Source organism: Carassius gibelio, chromosome B22 (genome assembly GCF_023724105.1).
Source record: "Carassius gibelio isolate Cgi1373 ecotype wild population from Czech Republic chromosome B22, carGib1.2-hapl.c, whole genome shotgun sequence".
Classification (NCBI taxonomy): Eukaryota; Metazoa; Chordata; class Actinopteri; order Cypriniformes; family Cyprinidae; genus Carassius; species Carassius gibelio.
The window spans coordinates 19,574,411-19,588,379 of record NC_068417.1 but is presented as its reverse complement, the minus strand read 5'-3'; the positions used below and the strand labels follow the sequence as shown (position 1 = coordinate 19,588,379).

At 35.7% G+C, this 13,969-nt stretch overlaps 1 protein-coding gene across 1 annotated transcript in view; it reads right to left on the bottom strand.

Annotated features, from left to right (window-relative positions):
• Nucleotides 1-13,969, bottom strand: part of LOC127986808 (uncharacterized) — a 353,087-nt gene that overhangs the window by 330,414 nt on the left and 8,704 nt on the right. The window contains exons 5-16 of the mRNA XM_052589043.1: nucleotides 13,663-13,836; nucleotides 12,033-12,203; nucleotides 11,692-11,862; nucleotides 11,264-11,437; nucleotides 10,961-11,131; nucleotides 10,564-10,737; nucleotides 8,871-9,035; nucleotides 8,424-8,597; nucleotides 8,055-8,225; nucleotides 7,727-7,900; nucleotides 7,457-7,630; nucleotides 7,053-7,226 (exon numbers count right to left, since the gene is read on the bottom strand). Of these exons, the coding sequence (XP_052445003.1) occupies nucleotides 7,053-7,226; nucleotides 7,457-7,630; nucleotides 7,727-7,900; nucleotides 8,055-8,225; nucleotides 8,424-8,597; nucleotides 8,871-9,035; nucleotides 10,564-10,737; nucleotides 10,961-11,131; nucleotides 11,264-11,437; nucleotides 11,692-11,862; nucleotides 12,033-12,203; nucleotides 13,663-13,836 (2,067 nt within the window). The remainder of the gene's footprint in view (nucleotides 1-7,052; nucleotides 7,227-7,456; nucleotides 7,631-7,726; nucleotides 7,901-8,054; nucleotides 8,226-8,423; nucleotides 8,598-8,870; nucleotides 9,036-10,563; nucleotides 10,738-10,960; nucleotides 11,132-11,263; nucleotides 11,438-11,691; nucleotides 11,863-12,032; nucleotides 12,204-13,662; nucleotides 13,837-13,969) is intronic.

Genomic DNA, 13,969 nt, shown 5'->3' with positions numbered 1-13,969 from the left:
TGTGTTCTGAAGATTCTTGGTAAATACATCATTTTACTAGGTAGGCTCATATGTGTTTATTTTAGACTTGGAAAAACTACATAATCATTATTGGGATTATTTTTTACTTAAGACATAAAAATATTTGATCAGATTAATGACATCTGGGACATCAGTACACCAGAAAGTTATTATTGTTTATATTTAGTAACAAATGCCAATTGTTTTGTGAAAGAAAGGGAGTTACGAGATTAATTATTTTGCATTACAAGATGGTGCCATGGGCTTTATAGTTACAAACACTTGAGGGATAACTGAGAATGTAGCAGGAATGATCAACGTGGATCTTGTACTGCATTAAAACCAAGAGCACACACATTACCGATGTCCAGCACATGAGGAGCAAGAGACAGGGGTGAGAGGACATTTTTACACTGATTTTTGCTAATTAATTATTAGTAATATATATATATATATATATATATATATATATATATATATATATATATATATATATATATATATATATATGAATGAATTTGTCCTTGTGTAATAGTGAAGTATCACAATGTGTATACATTGTCCTTGATTACTGCTTAACAGTGGGGAATAGATAATGGCATGTTGTTGCAGGTTCATCCATTATATTTATTGATGTTTACTTCAAAAATCAAATAAATAATCTATTATTTTTATTATCAAAACATTTCTTTATAATTTTTCCATGTTTCATCAGATGGCCTCACAATGTCCTGTCAAAAGGTATAATAGCAATGATGTAAGAATTAGAAAACAGAGGACTGTGAAAACTGTCAGATATAAATGTGACTCAGCTCAGTTTGTTGTCCATGATGAGGAGAATACATATATGTAGGTTTTACTGCCCTTCTACCCCCAGGGGCCCAGTAGCACCCCCCGGAAGAGCCAAAAACTGTACATTTCAAAAGGCTGTAAATCAGAGTCTAATTAACATATCAAAGCGAAAATCAGCATGATTACTACTTATGCTATGCTGATAAAATAATGTTGGGCACAGTTTTCAGAAATGAACGGAAAGGTGGCATAAAGGCATTTTACATATTGCATACTCTAAAATACTAAATTTCACCATGCCTCTCAAATATATCATAGTGGTTTACACAGTGAACATATTTATATGTCTAGTTTACCATTCAATATATTATTTATTTCATTTCGTCAATAAAACTTTTTAAACTACATTACCCATAAGCCTCCATCGTTCTATCTATGGAAAGGGAATACTAGGCGCTGTTTTTTGTAGTTCATTGAAGTTATTCTTAGGGTTAGTGTTAGGATCTCGGTAAAAAGGTGATTTTTCTCAACATAGAAACACCCAATGTTGACTTAATATATTTACTAATGTGATAATAGCAGCAAAACATACTTTTGTAACATGATCCGCTGTTTAATATGGGTTAAAAGATAATCCAACCACAGACAGTCCTGCGATGACAAGGGACATTCACAGCCAATGACATCAAAGCTGAGCAGCGTCATCACACTTCCTTAACCATTTATTGTCATTCATGAACGCTGTTTTCCGTTTTTCGGCTAAAGGGATAGATTGGTTAACAATAAATTAAATTTGCCACCTATTAGATAGTGTTTTATTAACGTCTACACCTTCTTCCAACAATAATGCAAATACAGAAATTATTGTTATTCAGCTTGACAACAATTTGGCAATATCGATGTGTACATGTGTGTGTACAACACGTGATGTGAACTGCACAGTCACAGTTGTATCTTATCTAACCAATAGATTCATTTCATTCAATTTAAAAGATAAATTTTTTCCTGACCAAAGACAAGAGCATTTACTAATAAAAAGTAAAGAGTGAAATTATTAAGTTATTAAATTATTTAAATTTGTTTCTGTGATTTGCCTTGCTTTACCAATTAATCTCTAGGAATAAAAACTGAAATAAAGCATAATGAACATACATAATTTTGTAAGAGTTTTCCAGTATTTATAGATATGTCAAACTCATTTAAAGACAAAGTGCGCATATTACTGCACTGTCACCAAGCTCGTTTTTAAAGAATAAAACTATGAAGAAAAAAAAGGCAGTTATGTTGTAAACGTTAACATTTTTCAGTGTGCAAATTCTTTTATTAAAAAACAAAACATTATAAATATGGTATATATCTTTCAGAGAACACCGTAAAACTATACATTTTCTTAAAAGATTCTATTGACCAAAAAGTGATACAACACTTAATGTTTCAAACTCACAAAATAACATCATGAAGACATGCATGTCAAGTGTGCAATATCATCTATAAAACTCAATCAGCAGAGCATCACGTAAACACTGATTGTCCGAACAATGGAAGAAAGATAAAGTGTTTAGGAAAACAAACACCTGCTACATAAAAATGCAGAAATATAACTTTAACAATAACATCATTCACTTCATGACTGGAACTAGGGGATTGCTGTGCATGAATATGTCCTTTACTAAAACTCCTGATGAGAACTGAAGCTTTTTTATGATAAAAGCACCAGAAGTAAAGTTTACTGTATGAAGCTTGACAAAGAGAACACAATGCTTTATCAATATTATAAATGCTATTTTTTAACTATTGTTGTCATCACTGGTTCTGTATACAGTACAGTATATGGGTTGCTGGAAGGTCACAATGTATTCATTATAAGGTTAATTCATTATAGGGGGGGGGGGGGGGTTAAAGAGGTGAGTCCTTGTGCATGACGGAGAACTACAGTGTTATCTGGAAACAATCCTGTAAGACAGAAAGGATAGAAATATTATGTAATTAAATGCAACATTACTGTGTTTTTTTTAGACCATGAAAGCATAATCTGCAAAGATGCTGTATAATTAAATGTTAAATGCATCCATTATTAAAAGCAAGTCATTAATAGCAATATCTAGTCATGGAGATCACGTATAGTGGGAACATGAACTGATGGGGCTTATTTGAAGTAATTTAATGAGAAGCCAATGAACAATATAAACTTTCTGACTGTGTGGGGCAACTGATTTTCCAATATTGTGATAGTGTCAGATTAGATTGTCCAGGGGCTTGTACAATATCATACAAGTGTTAAATTGAATTAGTGAATTATTAAGACTTTGACGTGCGACTGTATTTAGGGATCATTTTAAAGACTTTTCCCCTTTCCAGATACCCACACTTGAGGTCTTATTCACTTGAGAGTGTGTGTACGTGACTATGAGACTGTCCCCGGTCTTAATAATGCCAAAGCACGGTGTCCTTAACACACACTAAACCTCTCCAATACTGCTCCGGAGCGCTATACAACGCTTAGTGTATCCCATCATGCATCATGTTTTGGAATTAATGTGAGACTTTTTGCAGAGATCTCACAGGAGGTCAGGCAACTTTCCAATGTTTGTGAAATATTAATTATAATAATTAGAAATTGAGACTAATTTAGTAGTAAAACAAAGTGTTGCATGTTTTCTTGGTGCACAGAAAAGTATATTTATTTTGTACATCATTTGTAACTTCTTTTTATCACTTAATTAGAAGCACCACAAAATAAATTGTCATCTTTAATAGGGTTAATAGGGCGCTAATTTTAGCGCTTTGGGTTCTAGAAAAGCGCATTAAAATGTATTATTAGGGACTATTGAAAAGACATTTAGAAGTTTCTTTTAAAATACAAAGTTGAAACGAACTTTGTCATGTTAAGATCGACACACATTGTGATCTTCATGCTCACTTGGGCCAAATAAAGGAAATGTGCAAAGATGGCAAGTGTGGGTATTTGGACCGTACAACAGTTTAAGAAACAACAAAATGCTGTGCAAATGATAACAACAGGAATGTTTGATAAAAGGGACAAACTATCACAGACCAACCTGCCTCTGCAGCTTTCTGTCTTCTCCATTTCTGAAGGAATACCTCTCCACAAACACCACTGGGGTGACTGCTTAATTTACGTCTTTTCAGCTAAAAAATTAATACAAGGGGAAAGAAAATAAAACAGAATTATATACAGAATGTTAATAGTGATCTGTGAGCAAAATATTTAAGATATAAACAAATATGAATTGAACTGCAAGATGGGAAAAATGTTTTTTTTTTTTTTTTTTTTTTTACATTAAAAAGTAATACCAAGCATGGTACAGTAAATGTGATTACTGTGAAATAAGTCATATAAAAGCACATTAAAACACTACCATTACAGTGGTACAACTATAGTTAATTTGGTGATTAATGTGCTATTACTATACTACAGTAAAGCTACAGTTACTGTGGTAAAAAAAAAAACTAAAAAAAAAACATGGTAAATGTCTTGTTTACTGGGTTTTACCTACTTTTGTAGGTGTCATGGTTACCATGATTTTACTACAAATACAACTTACATCTTTGAACCTGAAATGAATATAAAACGGATCCCAGGTCTGTGGCACGTCACGTCACGTGACCGATAGAGTTTAACCAGTTAGCAGCTGTGTTCATTTAGTTAAACTCAATGAAACTCAAAGACAGCCTCGGATGACCGATGTAATACATAGAGTAAACATAAGGCGCTCATCTGATTAATAAAGAAGACAGAATACGTTTTAGGACAGGCATTAAAAGAGCATATTTACTACTACTCACCATAGACTGTATAACTCACCCAACCTGCGGCTCTTGCAAACTGATGGAAAGTATCGCGATGTGTGCTGAATGAGACTTCTTGAACGTGATTTCAAAGCGATAAACATCTCATGTCAGTGACGCTAGAGGCGCTTGACCACGCTTCAGTTTTTGACGCTTTGGGGTTGACGCACAGCGCGTGATGCGCGTAGTGGGAGGGGCGGCGCTGTTTATTAATTATGTATTATTATTATTTAGGTCTTTCTGTGTTGATTTGCTGTTTATTAATATTTTTAAAACTATAACGCTAAATCTATCAACATTTATTTAGATGTTATCATGTATTCATTCATTTCTTTATTTTAATTATATTATTTCGGTCTTATTACAGGTGAAATATTACAGTAAGCCAGAACACGGGCCGAGCGGGGCTCATTCTAAACCCATTAGCGGACATTCATATCACAGAATCTGACAGCGATCAGAGGCTCATCAGCGACATCATTTTTAAGAAGCCTTTACAATAGCCTTAATAAAAACTTTTAACTTTAGAGTCTAAAGTAAAAAAAAAAATAAAAAAATAAATAAATCTGTAGGCCTATCGCTAATAAATATTTTATTTATTTTTAGATATTTCTTGTTCTTTTTATTTAAACTAAATTGTTTCTTAATATGAAAATGTGTTACAGTTATGTGTCAAGGACTTGATATTGAATTCTGTAATTAAAAAAAATTAAATCTAGGCCTATGAAAAAAATAAAAATCAATGAAAAAGTAAAAAAAAGAACCATTGCGCATTTTACAGCTAAAAAAGTTTTAATGTGTTTTTGTCACCAGCAATACAGTATGTTGCTCAGTTTTGTACAGTAAGTTAAGCTCCGATTTTTTTTCAAGTTTCAGTGAGTTTTTTCTGTTGTCCTGTGAAAAATTAAATAATAATAATAATAATTAATCAGAAAATATTGTGCTGATGCACGAAAGATGCCTCCAGTTGAAATGCATTAGTTTAAAAAAAACGTGCTGCAATCATGAAAATAAGGAAATAAACGTGTGCCTGCCACGAATAAATAGATTAAATTACGTGACAAAATCACGAACTGCCGTGAGACTGGGTTTCCGTGTGTGGACCACGGAAGATGAGTGTCATTGACTTGCGTTAGAGTTATCCGTGATCTCAGCACAGACTCACTCCGTGCTCGTATCACAGATTTTAGTTAGGCTAACAGAATCAAAGTGAATCTGTATGATGGCAGGACAATGCAATAGTTACAAAGTCAGGTTGGTCATGGTATTTGGTGTTGAAAAAAATAAATACTTCAAATGTTGCGTTTCCAGATGAGATAGCACGTCCATTGAGTGAGGTCTGTACTCCATCACTGAAACGATCCGTGTACGGACCACGGAAGATGAGTGTCATTGACTTGCGTTAGAGTTATCCGTGATCTAAGCACAGACTCACTCCGTGCTCCTATCACAGATTTTAGTTCTGACTATAGCCAAAATGTGTGTAAAACGCCATCAAACTGGATTGTATGATGACAGGACGAGAAAAAATGCCAAGTTAATTACATGCCATTGCAACAGTGTCGACGAAAAGCTTGTAAGTTCCTAAACAAGTGAGTGAGGTCAGGTTGTGGAGGTCCGTGCCATCACGGGACTTTTGTAACTGAAACAAACGTAATTTTTATGATGACAGGACAATGCAATAACTACAACAGCTGTCTGGTTAATGTCATTATGGCATTTGATATTGGAAAATAAACAAATACTTCAAATGTTGCGTTTCCAAATGAGAAAGCACGTCCGTTCAGCGAGTTCTGTACTCCGTCATTGAAACGGGTATCCGTGTGTGGATCACGGGAGGTCAATGTCATTGACTTGCGTTGGAGAAATATCCGTGGCCGGGTCACGGAATTTGGGGCAATTCCGTGATGGCTTCACGGATTTTGAGTTAAGGACCCGTGGACATTTCACGGAATTCTGTGAGACCAGGTTGTTCTATTGACTAGCTCTAGTTACGGTTTTACTTTGAACATAAAAAATTACTTTTTGACGTCCAAATATTTATTTTAAAGAAAGAAGAGCAGAAGGACAAAATATTTTCAGTTCAAATATGGACAATGACATTAGAATTCTTATTGGTCCCAGTATCATACTAGACACAGCATGTTTGTGAAGAACTGGAGACTCACTGATCTGCTGCAGAGTGACACAGTGTTGAGAATAAGGGCTTGATGGAAATTAAGTGCATTCAGAAAAAGTGAATATCAAATTACTGAATATCAGCACATCTATAATATATTTTTAAATTGTAGTGTTCCTTGTACCTTAACTAAACGGTGCTGAAATTTGTCACTAATGGCACAGAACACTTAGATGCACCAAATTGAAGATTTCTGTATCACTGAAATAATATTTTGCATGAATATTGAGCCTGCATATCATTAATATTGTATTGTTTCATCTTCTCTCACCTCAGTGTCTTCAGTTGACAGTTTGGATCCAGCAGTAAATCATTGAGCTCCTTCACTCCTGATTGTCCAGGATCATTTCCTGTGAGATCCAGCTCTATCAGGTGTGAAGGGTTTGATCTCAGACCTGAAGCCAGAGCTTTATAACCTTCTTCAGTGATACTGCAGTCTAAAAGTCTAGATGAAGAAATAAGCAATGTCTCAAATGTATTCAGTTACTCAATTAGGAGATTTTTAAGATTTTCTTTTTCAGATTATGGTATTTAGAATTATCTATGCCCAAAAAACGCTATGTGACAATGTTGCCAAAATATTTTTAGACAAAATCATACTACTGATTTTTACTACTGTAAAATATACTACTGACATAAATTTTCTGTTCATGTTTAAATTCTCCAAATTCAAACCTGAGTATCTGCAGTGTGCACCAAGAGTTTGCCAATAGAGTGGAGATTTCACTCACTCCAGAGTTTTCTATTTTATTTCCACTTAGATCCAGCTCTATCAGGTTTGAAGGATTTGAACTAAATGCTGATGCCAGAGCAGCACAACCTTCTTCTGTAATATTGATGCAATTAAGCCTATAGGAAAGAGGAAAAACAAATAAGGTTGACATACAATTGTGCAACTAGTAAACTTGGCTATTACTATTTTAGTCCACAACATGAGATACTTACATCAGTTTTTTCAGTCTACACTGTTCATTCTTAAACAGAGTTGAGAAGATTTTCATTCCTGAGTTTCTGAGTTTAGTTTCACTCAGATTCAGTTCTGTCAGATTTGAAGGGTTTGAATTTAAAGCTGCAGTCAGAATATATGACTCTTCTTCTGTGATATCGCTGTTATTCAGACTGTGTTCACAGAAAATACAGATACAAATGAAAGCAGTTTCAAATAAATATTTTTCAAGAGTTAGTTAAAAGTCAACACGGCCTGGTAAACGATACATATAACACCCAGCAAGTTCAAATGTATTAAAATTATCATGATAATGTTAAATCTTACATCAGTTTGTTGAGTTTACAGTGTTTATCCTGCAGTACCACAGAAAGTTTGTTCAATCCTGAAAGTCCTAGTTCATGTTTACTCAGATTCAGCTCTCTTAGCAGTAACAGGTTTTCACCCAGAACTGTATTCACATACTGACAGGCTTCATCTGCAGCAGGATCCAAAAACCTGCAGAAGAGAAGATGAAGCAGAATTCAATTCATCTAAACTTGATTTAATAAAAATAGCATCTGACTCTTATGGGAAACAATAATAAATTGTTTATCTTGAATTCACCTAGGCACAAAAGATTGCTTTAGTGAAATAATATTTGTATTAATACTTAACAGAATGTCATTTACTTTGTATCATTTCATTACATCTCACCTCAGTGTCTTCAGTTGACAGTTTGGATCCAATAGTAAATCACTGAGCTCCTTCACTCCTGATTGTCCAGGATCATTTCCTGTGAGATCCAGCTCTATCAGGTGTAAAGGGTTTGATCTCAGAGCTGAAGCCAGAGCTTTATAACCTTCTTCAGTTATATTGCAGTCTGAAAGTCTGCAGAAAGACGAAAACATCCAAGTTAAAAACAAAGATCAAAACATGACTTCATTACTATTAGCATTCCTCTCATCATTTGGATTTTTTATTTCCCAGCACCTCAAAAATGCATTCTGTTTATCAAAACTTTATAAATCTTTCTACACAATCATGTTTTTCACTACTGTAAGTAACATTACTGACTTGTTCCTTGTTACACAATGCCAGTTTACAGACCATTTGGAGCTTTAGCTTTACACTGATTCATGTTTAAATTAACTAAATTCATACCTGAGTATCTGTAGTGTGCATTGTGAATTTCTCAGCAGACTGGAGATTTCTGTTACTCCTAAGTTTCCTAGTTGATTCTCGCTCAGATCCAGCTCTCTGAGGTTTGAATTAAATGCTGACGCCAGAGCAGCACAACCTTCACCTGTAATACTGATGAAGTTCAACCTATAGAAGAGAGAAAAAGTATGCATCTAATTGGTTTAGCTATAAATTTTATCCAGCAATATGAGATTTACCATGATAATCATACTGTAAAGTAAGGCTACTTCCACACAAAGTCAGAGCTTTCCCTATTTAATCTTTTATATTTCCTCAAATAAAGAAATATCTGCTTCCACATGAAATCACAAAACAGACACAAAAAGATGCAGTTCTGAAGATGCATTCTTTAGAAATGTTGGCCCATATTGATAGGATAGCATCTTACAGTTAATGAAGATTTGTGGGATGCACATCCAGGGCACGAAGCTCCCATTCAGCCACATCCCAAAGATGCTCCATTAGGTTGAGATCTGGTGACTGTGGGGGCCATTTTAGTACAGTGAACTCATTGTCATGTTCAACAAACCAATTTGAAATTATTCGAGCTTCATGACATGGTGCATTATCCTGCTGGAAGTAGTCATCAGAGGATGGGTACATGGTGGTCATAAAGGGATGGACATGGGGATGGACATGGTCAGAAACAATGCTCAGGTAGGCCGTGGCAATTAAACGATGCCCAATTGGCACTAAGGGGCCTAAAGTGTGCCAAAAAAACATTCCCCACACCATTACACCACCACCAGCAGCCTGCACAGTGGTAACAAGGCATGATGGATCCATGTTCTCATTCTGTTTACGCCAAATTCTGACTCTACCATCTGAATGTCTCAACAGAAATTGAGACTCATCAGACCAGGCAACATTTTTCCAGTCTTCAACTGTCCAATTTTTGTGAGCTCGTGCAAATTGTAGCCTCTTTGTCCTTTTTTTAGTGGAGATGAGTGGTACCCGGTGGGGTCTTCTGCTGTTGTAGCCCATCCGCCTCAAGGTTGTGCGTGTTGTGGCTTCACATATGCTTTGCCGCAAACTGGAAGTTTTTTTTTTCCTTTTCACACCATTCTTTGTAAACCCTAGAAATGGTTGTGTGTATAAATCCCAGTAACTGAGCAGATTGTGAAATACTAAGACCGGCCCGTCTGGCACCAACAACCATGTCACGCTCAAAATTGCTTAAATCACTTTTCTTTCCCATTCTGACATTCAGTTTGGAGTTCAGGAGATTGTCTTGACCACCCCTAAATGCATTGAAGCAACTGCCATGTGATTGGTTGATTAGATAATTGCATTAATGAGAAATTGAACAGGTGTTCCTAATAATCCTTTAGGTGAGTATATAATCCTTTTATGGTAAAATACTCAAGCCTAAACAATTTTTACAACCCTACACTGAACAAGCAGTTTGGAGAATGGTTGGTATGATACAGTTATAATAGTAGTATTTACGTCTTATTTCTTTATCTTAGAATGCTAAGGCCTCAAGCTTTTGTTATGGTGTAAAACTGCACAGTGACTTTTAAGTCTTTGCTACAAATCTGGTGAAATGATTCCACAAAAATGATGAAAATTCTGCAAATGTATAATTAAGTGAACCTTCCACATGCCCGTTAAAAGCAGTTTAATTAATGGGTTAAACTTTTAAAATACTTACTTCAGCTTTTCCAGTCTACACATTACATTTTCAAAGAGAGTCAATATAATCTTCATTCCTGAGTTTCCTAGTTTATTCATACTCAGATCCAGCTCTTTCAGATTTGATGGATTTGAATTCAGAGCTGCAGCCAGAACATGACAACCTTCTTCTGTGATATCGCTGTTATTCAGACTGCAGATTTGAGAAAACAGATTTAGTTTCATCTTAATATTTCCGGGTATGTGCTAGTTGACAGTTTAATAATACTGGTGGGGATGATGATGATGATGATGATTATATGCACATTACAGTCGTATATGGTATTTCAGTCAGCACTCTCTTATAAAAGATAGATAAAACAAACATAGCAGCAAGATCTAAAGTGTCACTGTAACAGATATATAAAAAAACTTACATCAGTGTGTTGAGTTTACAGTGTTTATCCTGCAGTAGAGCAGCAATCTGATTCACTCGTGTGTCTCCTAGTTCATGTTCACTCAGATTCAGTTCTCTCAGGAGTAACGGGTTTTTACCCACAATACCAGTCACATACTGACAGGCTTCATTTGCATCAGGTCCCAAAAACCTAAAGAAAGAAAGATGAGGAAGAATTTCATAAATAATTTACCTGCATATTATTTATTCTGTATTATTTTTTCACATAAGGTAAGTATGAGCCTGCATTTCATTTATATTTTTTTATTACACCACATCTCACCTCAGTGTCTTCAGTTGACAGTTTGGATCCTGTAGTAAATCACTGAGCTCCTTCACTCCTGATTGTCCAGGATCATTTCCTCTGAGATCCAGCTCTATCAGGTGTGAAGGGTTTGATCTCAGAGCTGAAGCCAGAGCTTTATAACCTTCTTCAGTGATACTGCAGTCTGAAAGTCTAGAGGAAGACAAAAGCAATATGTTATACCATGTTATTACAAAACATTATAATATCAAAAAAATGTCTAATGTATTTTGTTTATTCTTTCCTCTTCTGGTCAGAGGGGAAAAACATGATTCATCATCTGATACCAAACATGTCTTTCCCTCTTCTTTGGTTTACTACAGTAATTTTTATTTGATCAAAATAAATAATTATTAAAACTCAAAAGACATAGTTATTGTTATTATTAAATTCAAACACTGGTTCACCCAAGTTTCTCCAGTGTGCAGTTTGTATCTTCTAATCCATTCTTGAGTTTCTTCACTCCTGAATCTTGCAGATTATTGTTGCTCATGTCAAGTTCTTTCAGACTGCAGTTTGATCTCAGGACTGTAGCGAGAATTGAACAGTTTTCTTCTGTTAGACCACAACCACGCAGCCTAACATTTTAAACAGGAGAGGGAGAATTTACAAACACAAAGTTCAATGAAATTCAATGCAAATTGAAAGAGCTCGATTCCAACATTTTGTGATTACTAAGAACTGTTTGGGTCACCTGATTTCTTTAACAGATTGAATGTGCAATATAATCTAGATTAATAATACTCACTGTAGTGTGTTGAGTTTACAGTGTTTATCCTGCAGTAACGCAGTGATCTGATTCAATCGTGTGACTCCTAGTTCATTTTCACTCAGATTCAGTTCTCTCAGGAGTAATGGATTTTTACCCACAATTCCAGTCACATACTGACATGCTTCATTTGCATCAGGTCTCAAAAACCTGCAGAAGAGATGAAGTAAGATATAATTTAATTTCCAAATAAACTTGATGAAAAAAGCATCCAAATATGATGGACAGAAATGTGAAATAGTTTTTCTTGAATTTATATTAATACAGCAGGTTTGCATTAGTGATATAATATTGTCAAGGTTACCGAGGGAGAGGACCCAGATGCAGAATGGAAAAGGGATGTTTATTGACAAATTAGACAAAGCACAATATGAGGGAGTGGCTTGAATGGTCCAGACAGTAGGATAGGGCACACAATGGTGGAGCAGGCAGATGGGGTGGGGGTGGGAGGTGACCGCTGAGGAGGGCCCTGGGTGACAACCAAGTGCAGGACTGTAGAGGAGGCTATGCAAGGGACCAGACCACAGCACCAGGAACCAAGGCCACTTGGCTATGGAGGTGAAGCCACATACGTCAGACCTCCAGGCAGGGAGACCCAGTGGCCAGGGAGAAAGCAGCAGGCAAGACAGCAACAGACAGAACTCATAAAGCCAGCGGCACTGATATGTGCTACTGGCTTTGATGTCTCTTTAGTGGTTAAACATAAAATATAATTTGTTTTGGGTAAATCTAACAGGTTATATTTGGTCTGTATTCGATTTATCTATATGTTAAAATGCAAATAAAAAAGGCAAATTTATATAATATTTTGTTTCATTGTAATGGCTGCATATATGCACATATCCCTGAAGTACATTTAAGTACATTTCTGCAGCTGTTATTATGTTTAAATGAAAACGAAAGGAGGCAGTGGTATTTGATATCCCATTTTGTTTTAATGTAAATATACAGAGAGGAAAATTGCAGTAGCAAAGGCGAGCTGACTGATGTTATCAAGTACGCTGCTGTTTGCAAATTTAACGGACTTGCGTTGTCGTGGACATCACACTCCCAGGTCGAATGCACAAAGTCTGAAATACTAAGAATGCACGTCTAAAATCAGTGTAACTTTGTATTGAGAAACCTGTGCAGACCTATGTCACAAGACTATTTGCCTAATATTCCCGGTACTTTACACCGTGGTGGAAACGCAGAAAGCAACAGGTCTGGGGGGAAAAAGTTCCTGGGGAAAAAAGTTCCTTGTACAAATGTTCCGGGCAATTTCGGTGGAAACGCGGCATAACTCACATACAAAACGAACCAGCAAACACATAAGGGAAATAAGCACAATAAATAGGAAAGCACACAAACACAAGGCGAGAACAATCAATTAATGAGCACCAAACAAAGACTAAACGAGGAGGTGTGGTAATGTGAAACAAGGGGCCAGGACGACAGGAGCACATGGCCAACATAAACAAAGACAAAGATATGTGGTCATACACAGGAAAAACAGAGAAACACTAAACAAAGACAAAATAGACACAGCTGCCAGGGCAGAACCCTGACAAATATTATACAAACAATTCACCTGCATTTAATTTATTTTTATTATTTCATCATCTCTCACCTCAGTGTCTTCAGCTGACAGTTTGGATCCTGTAGTAAATCACTGAGCTCCTTCACTCCTGATTGTCCAGGATCATTTCCTGTGAGATCCAGCTCTTTCAGGTGTGAAGGGTTTGATCTCAGAGCTGAAGCCAGAGCTTTATAACCCTCTTCAGTGATACCACAGTCAGAGAGTCTAGAAAAGGAATGAAAATATTTCTAATTAATCAGCTATTCTATAATTTAGCTTAACTCGTTTAACACTGCCAGCATTTTTTTAATTTTCACAAAAATTCCATTGTACCCAGAAATTTTGTTGCATGAATATC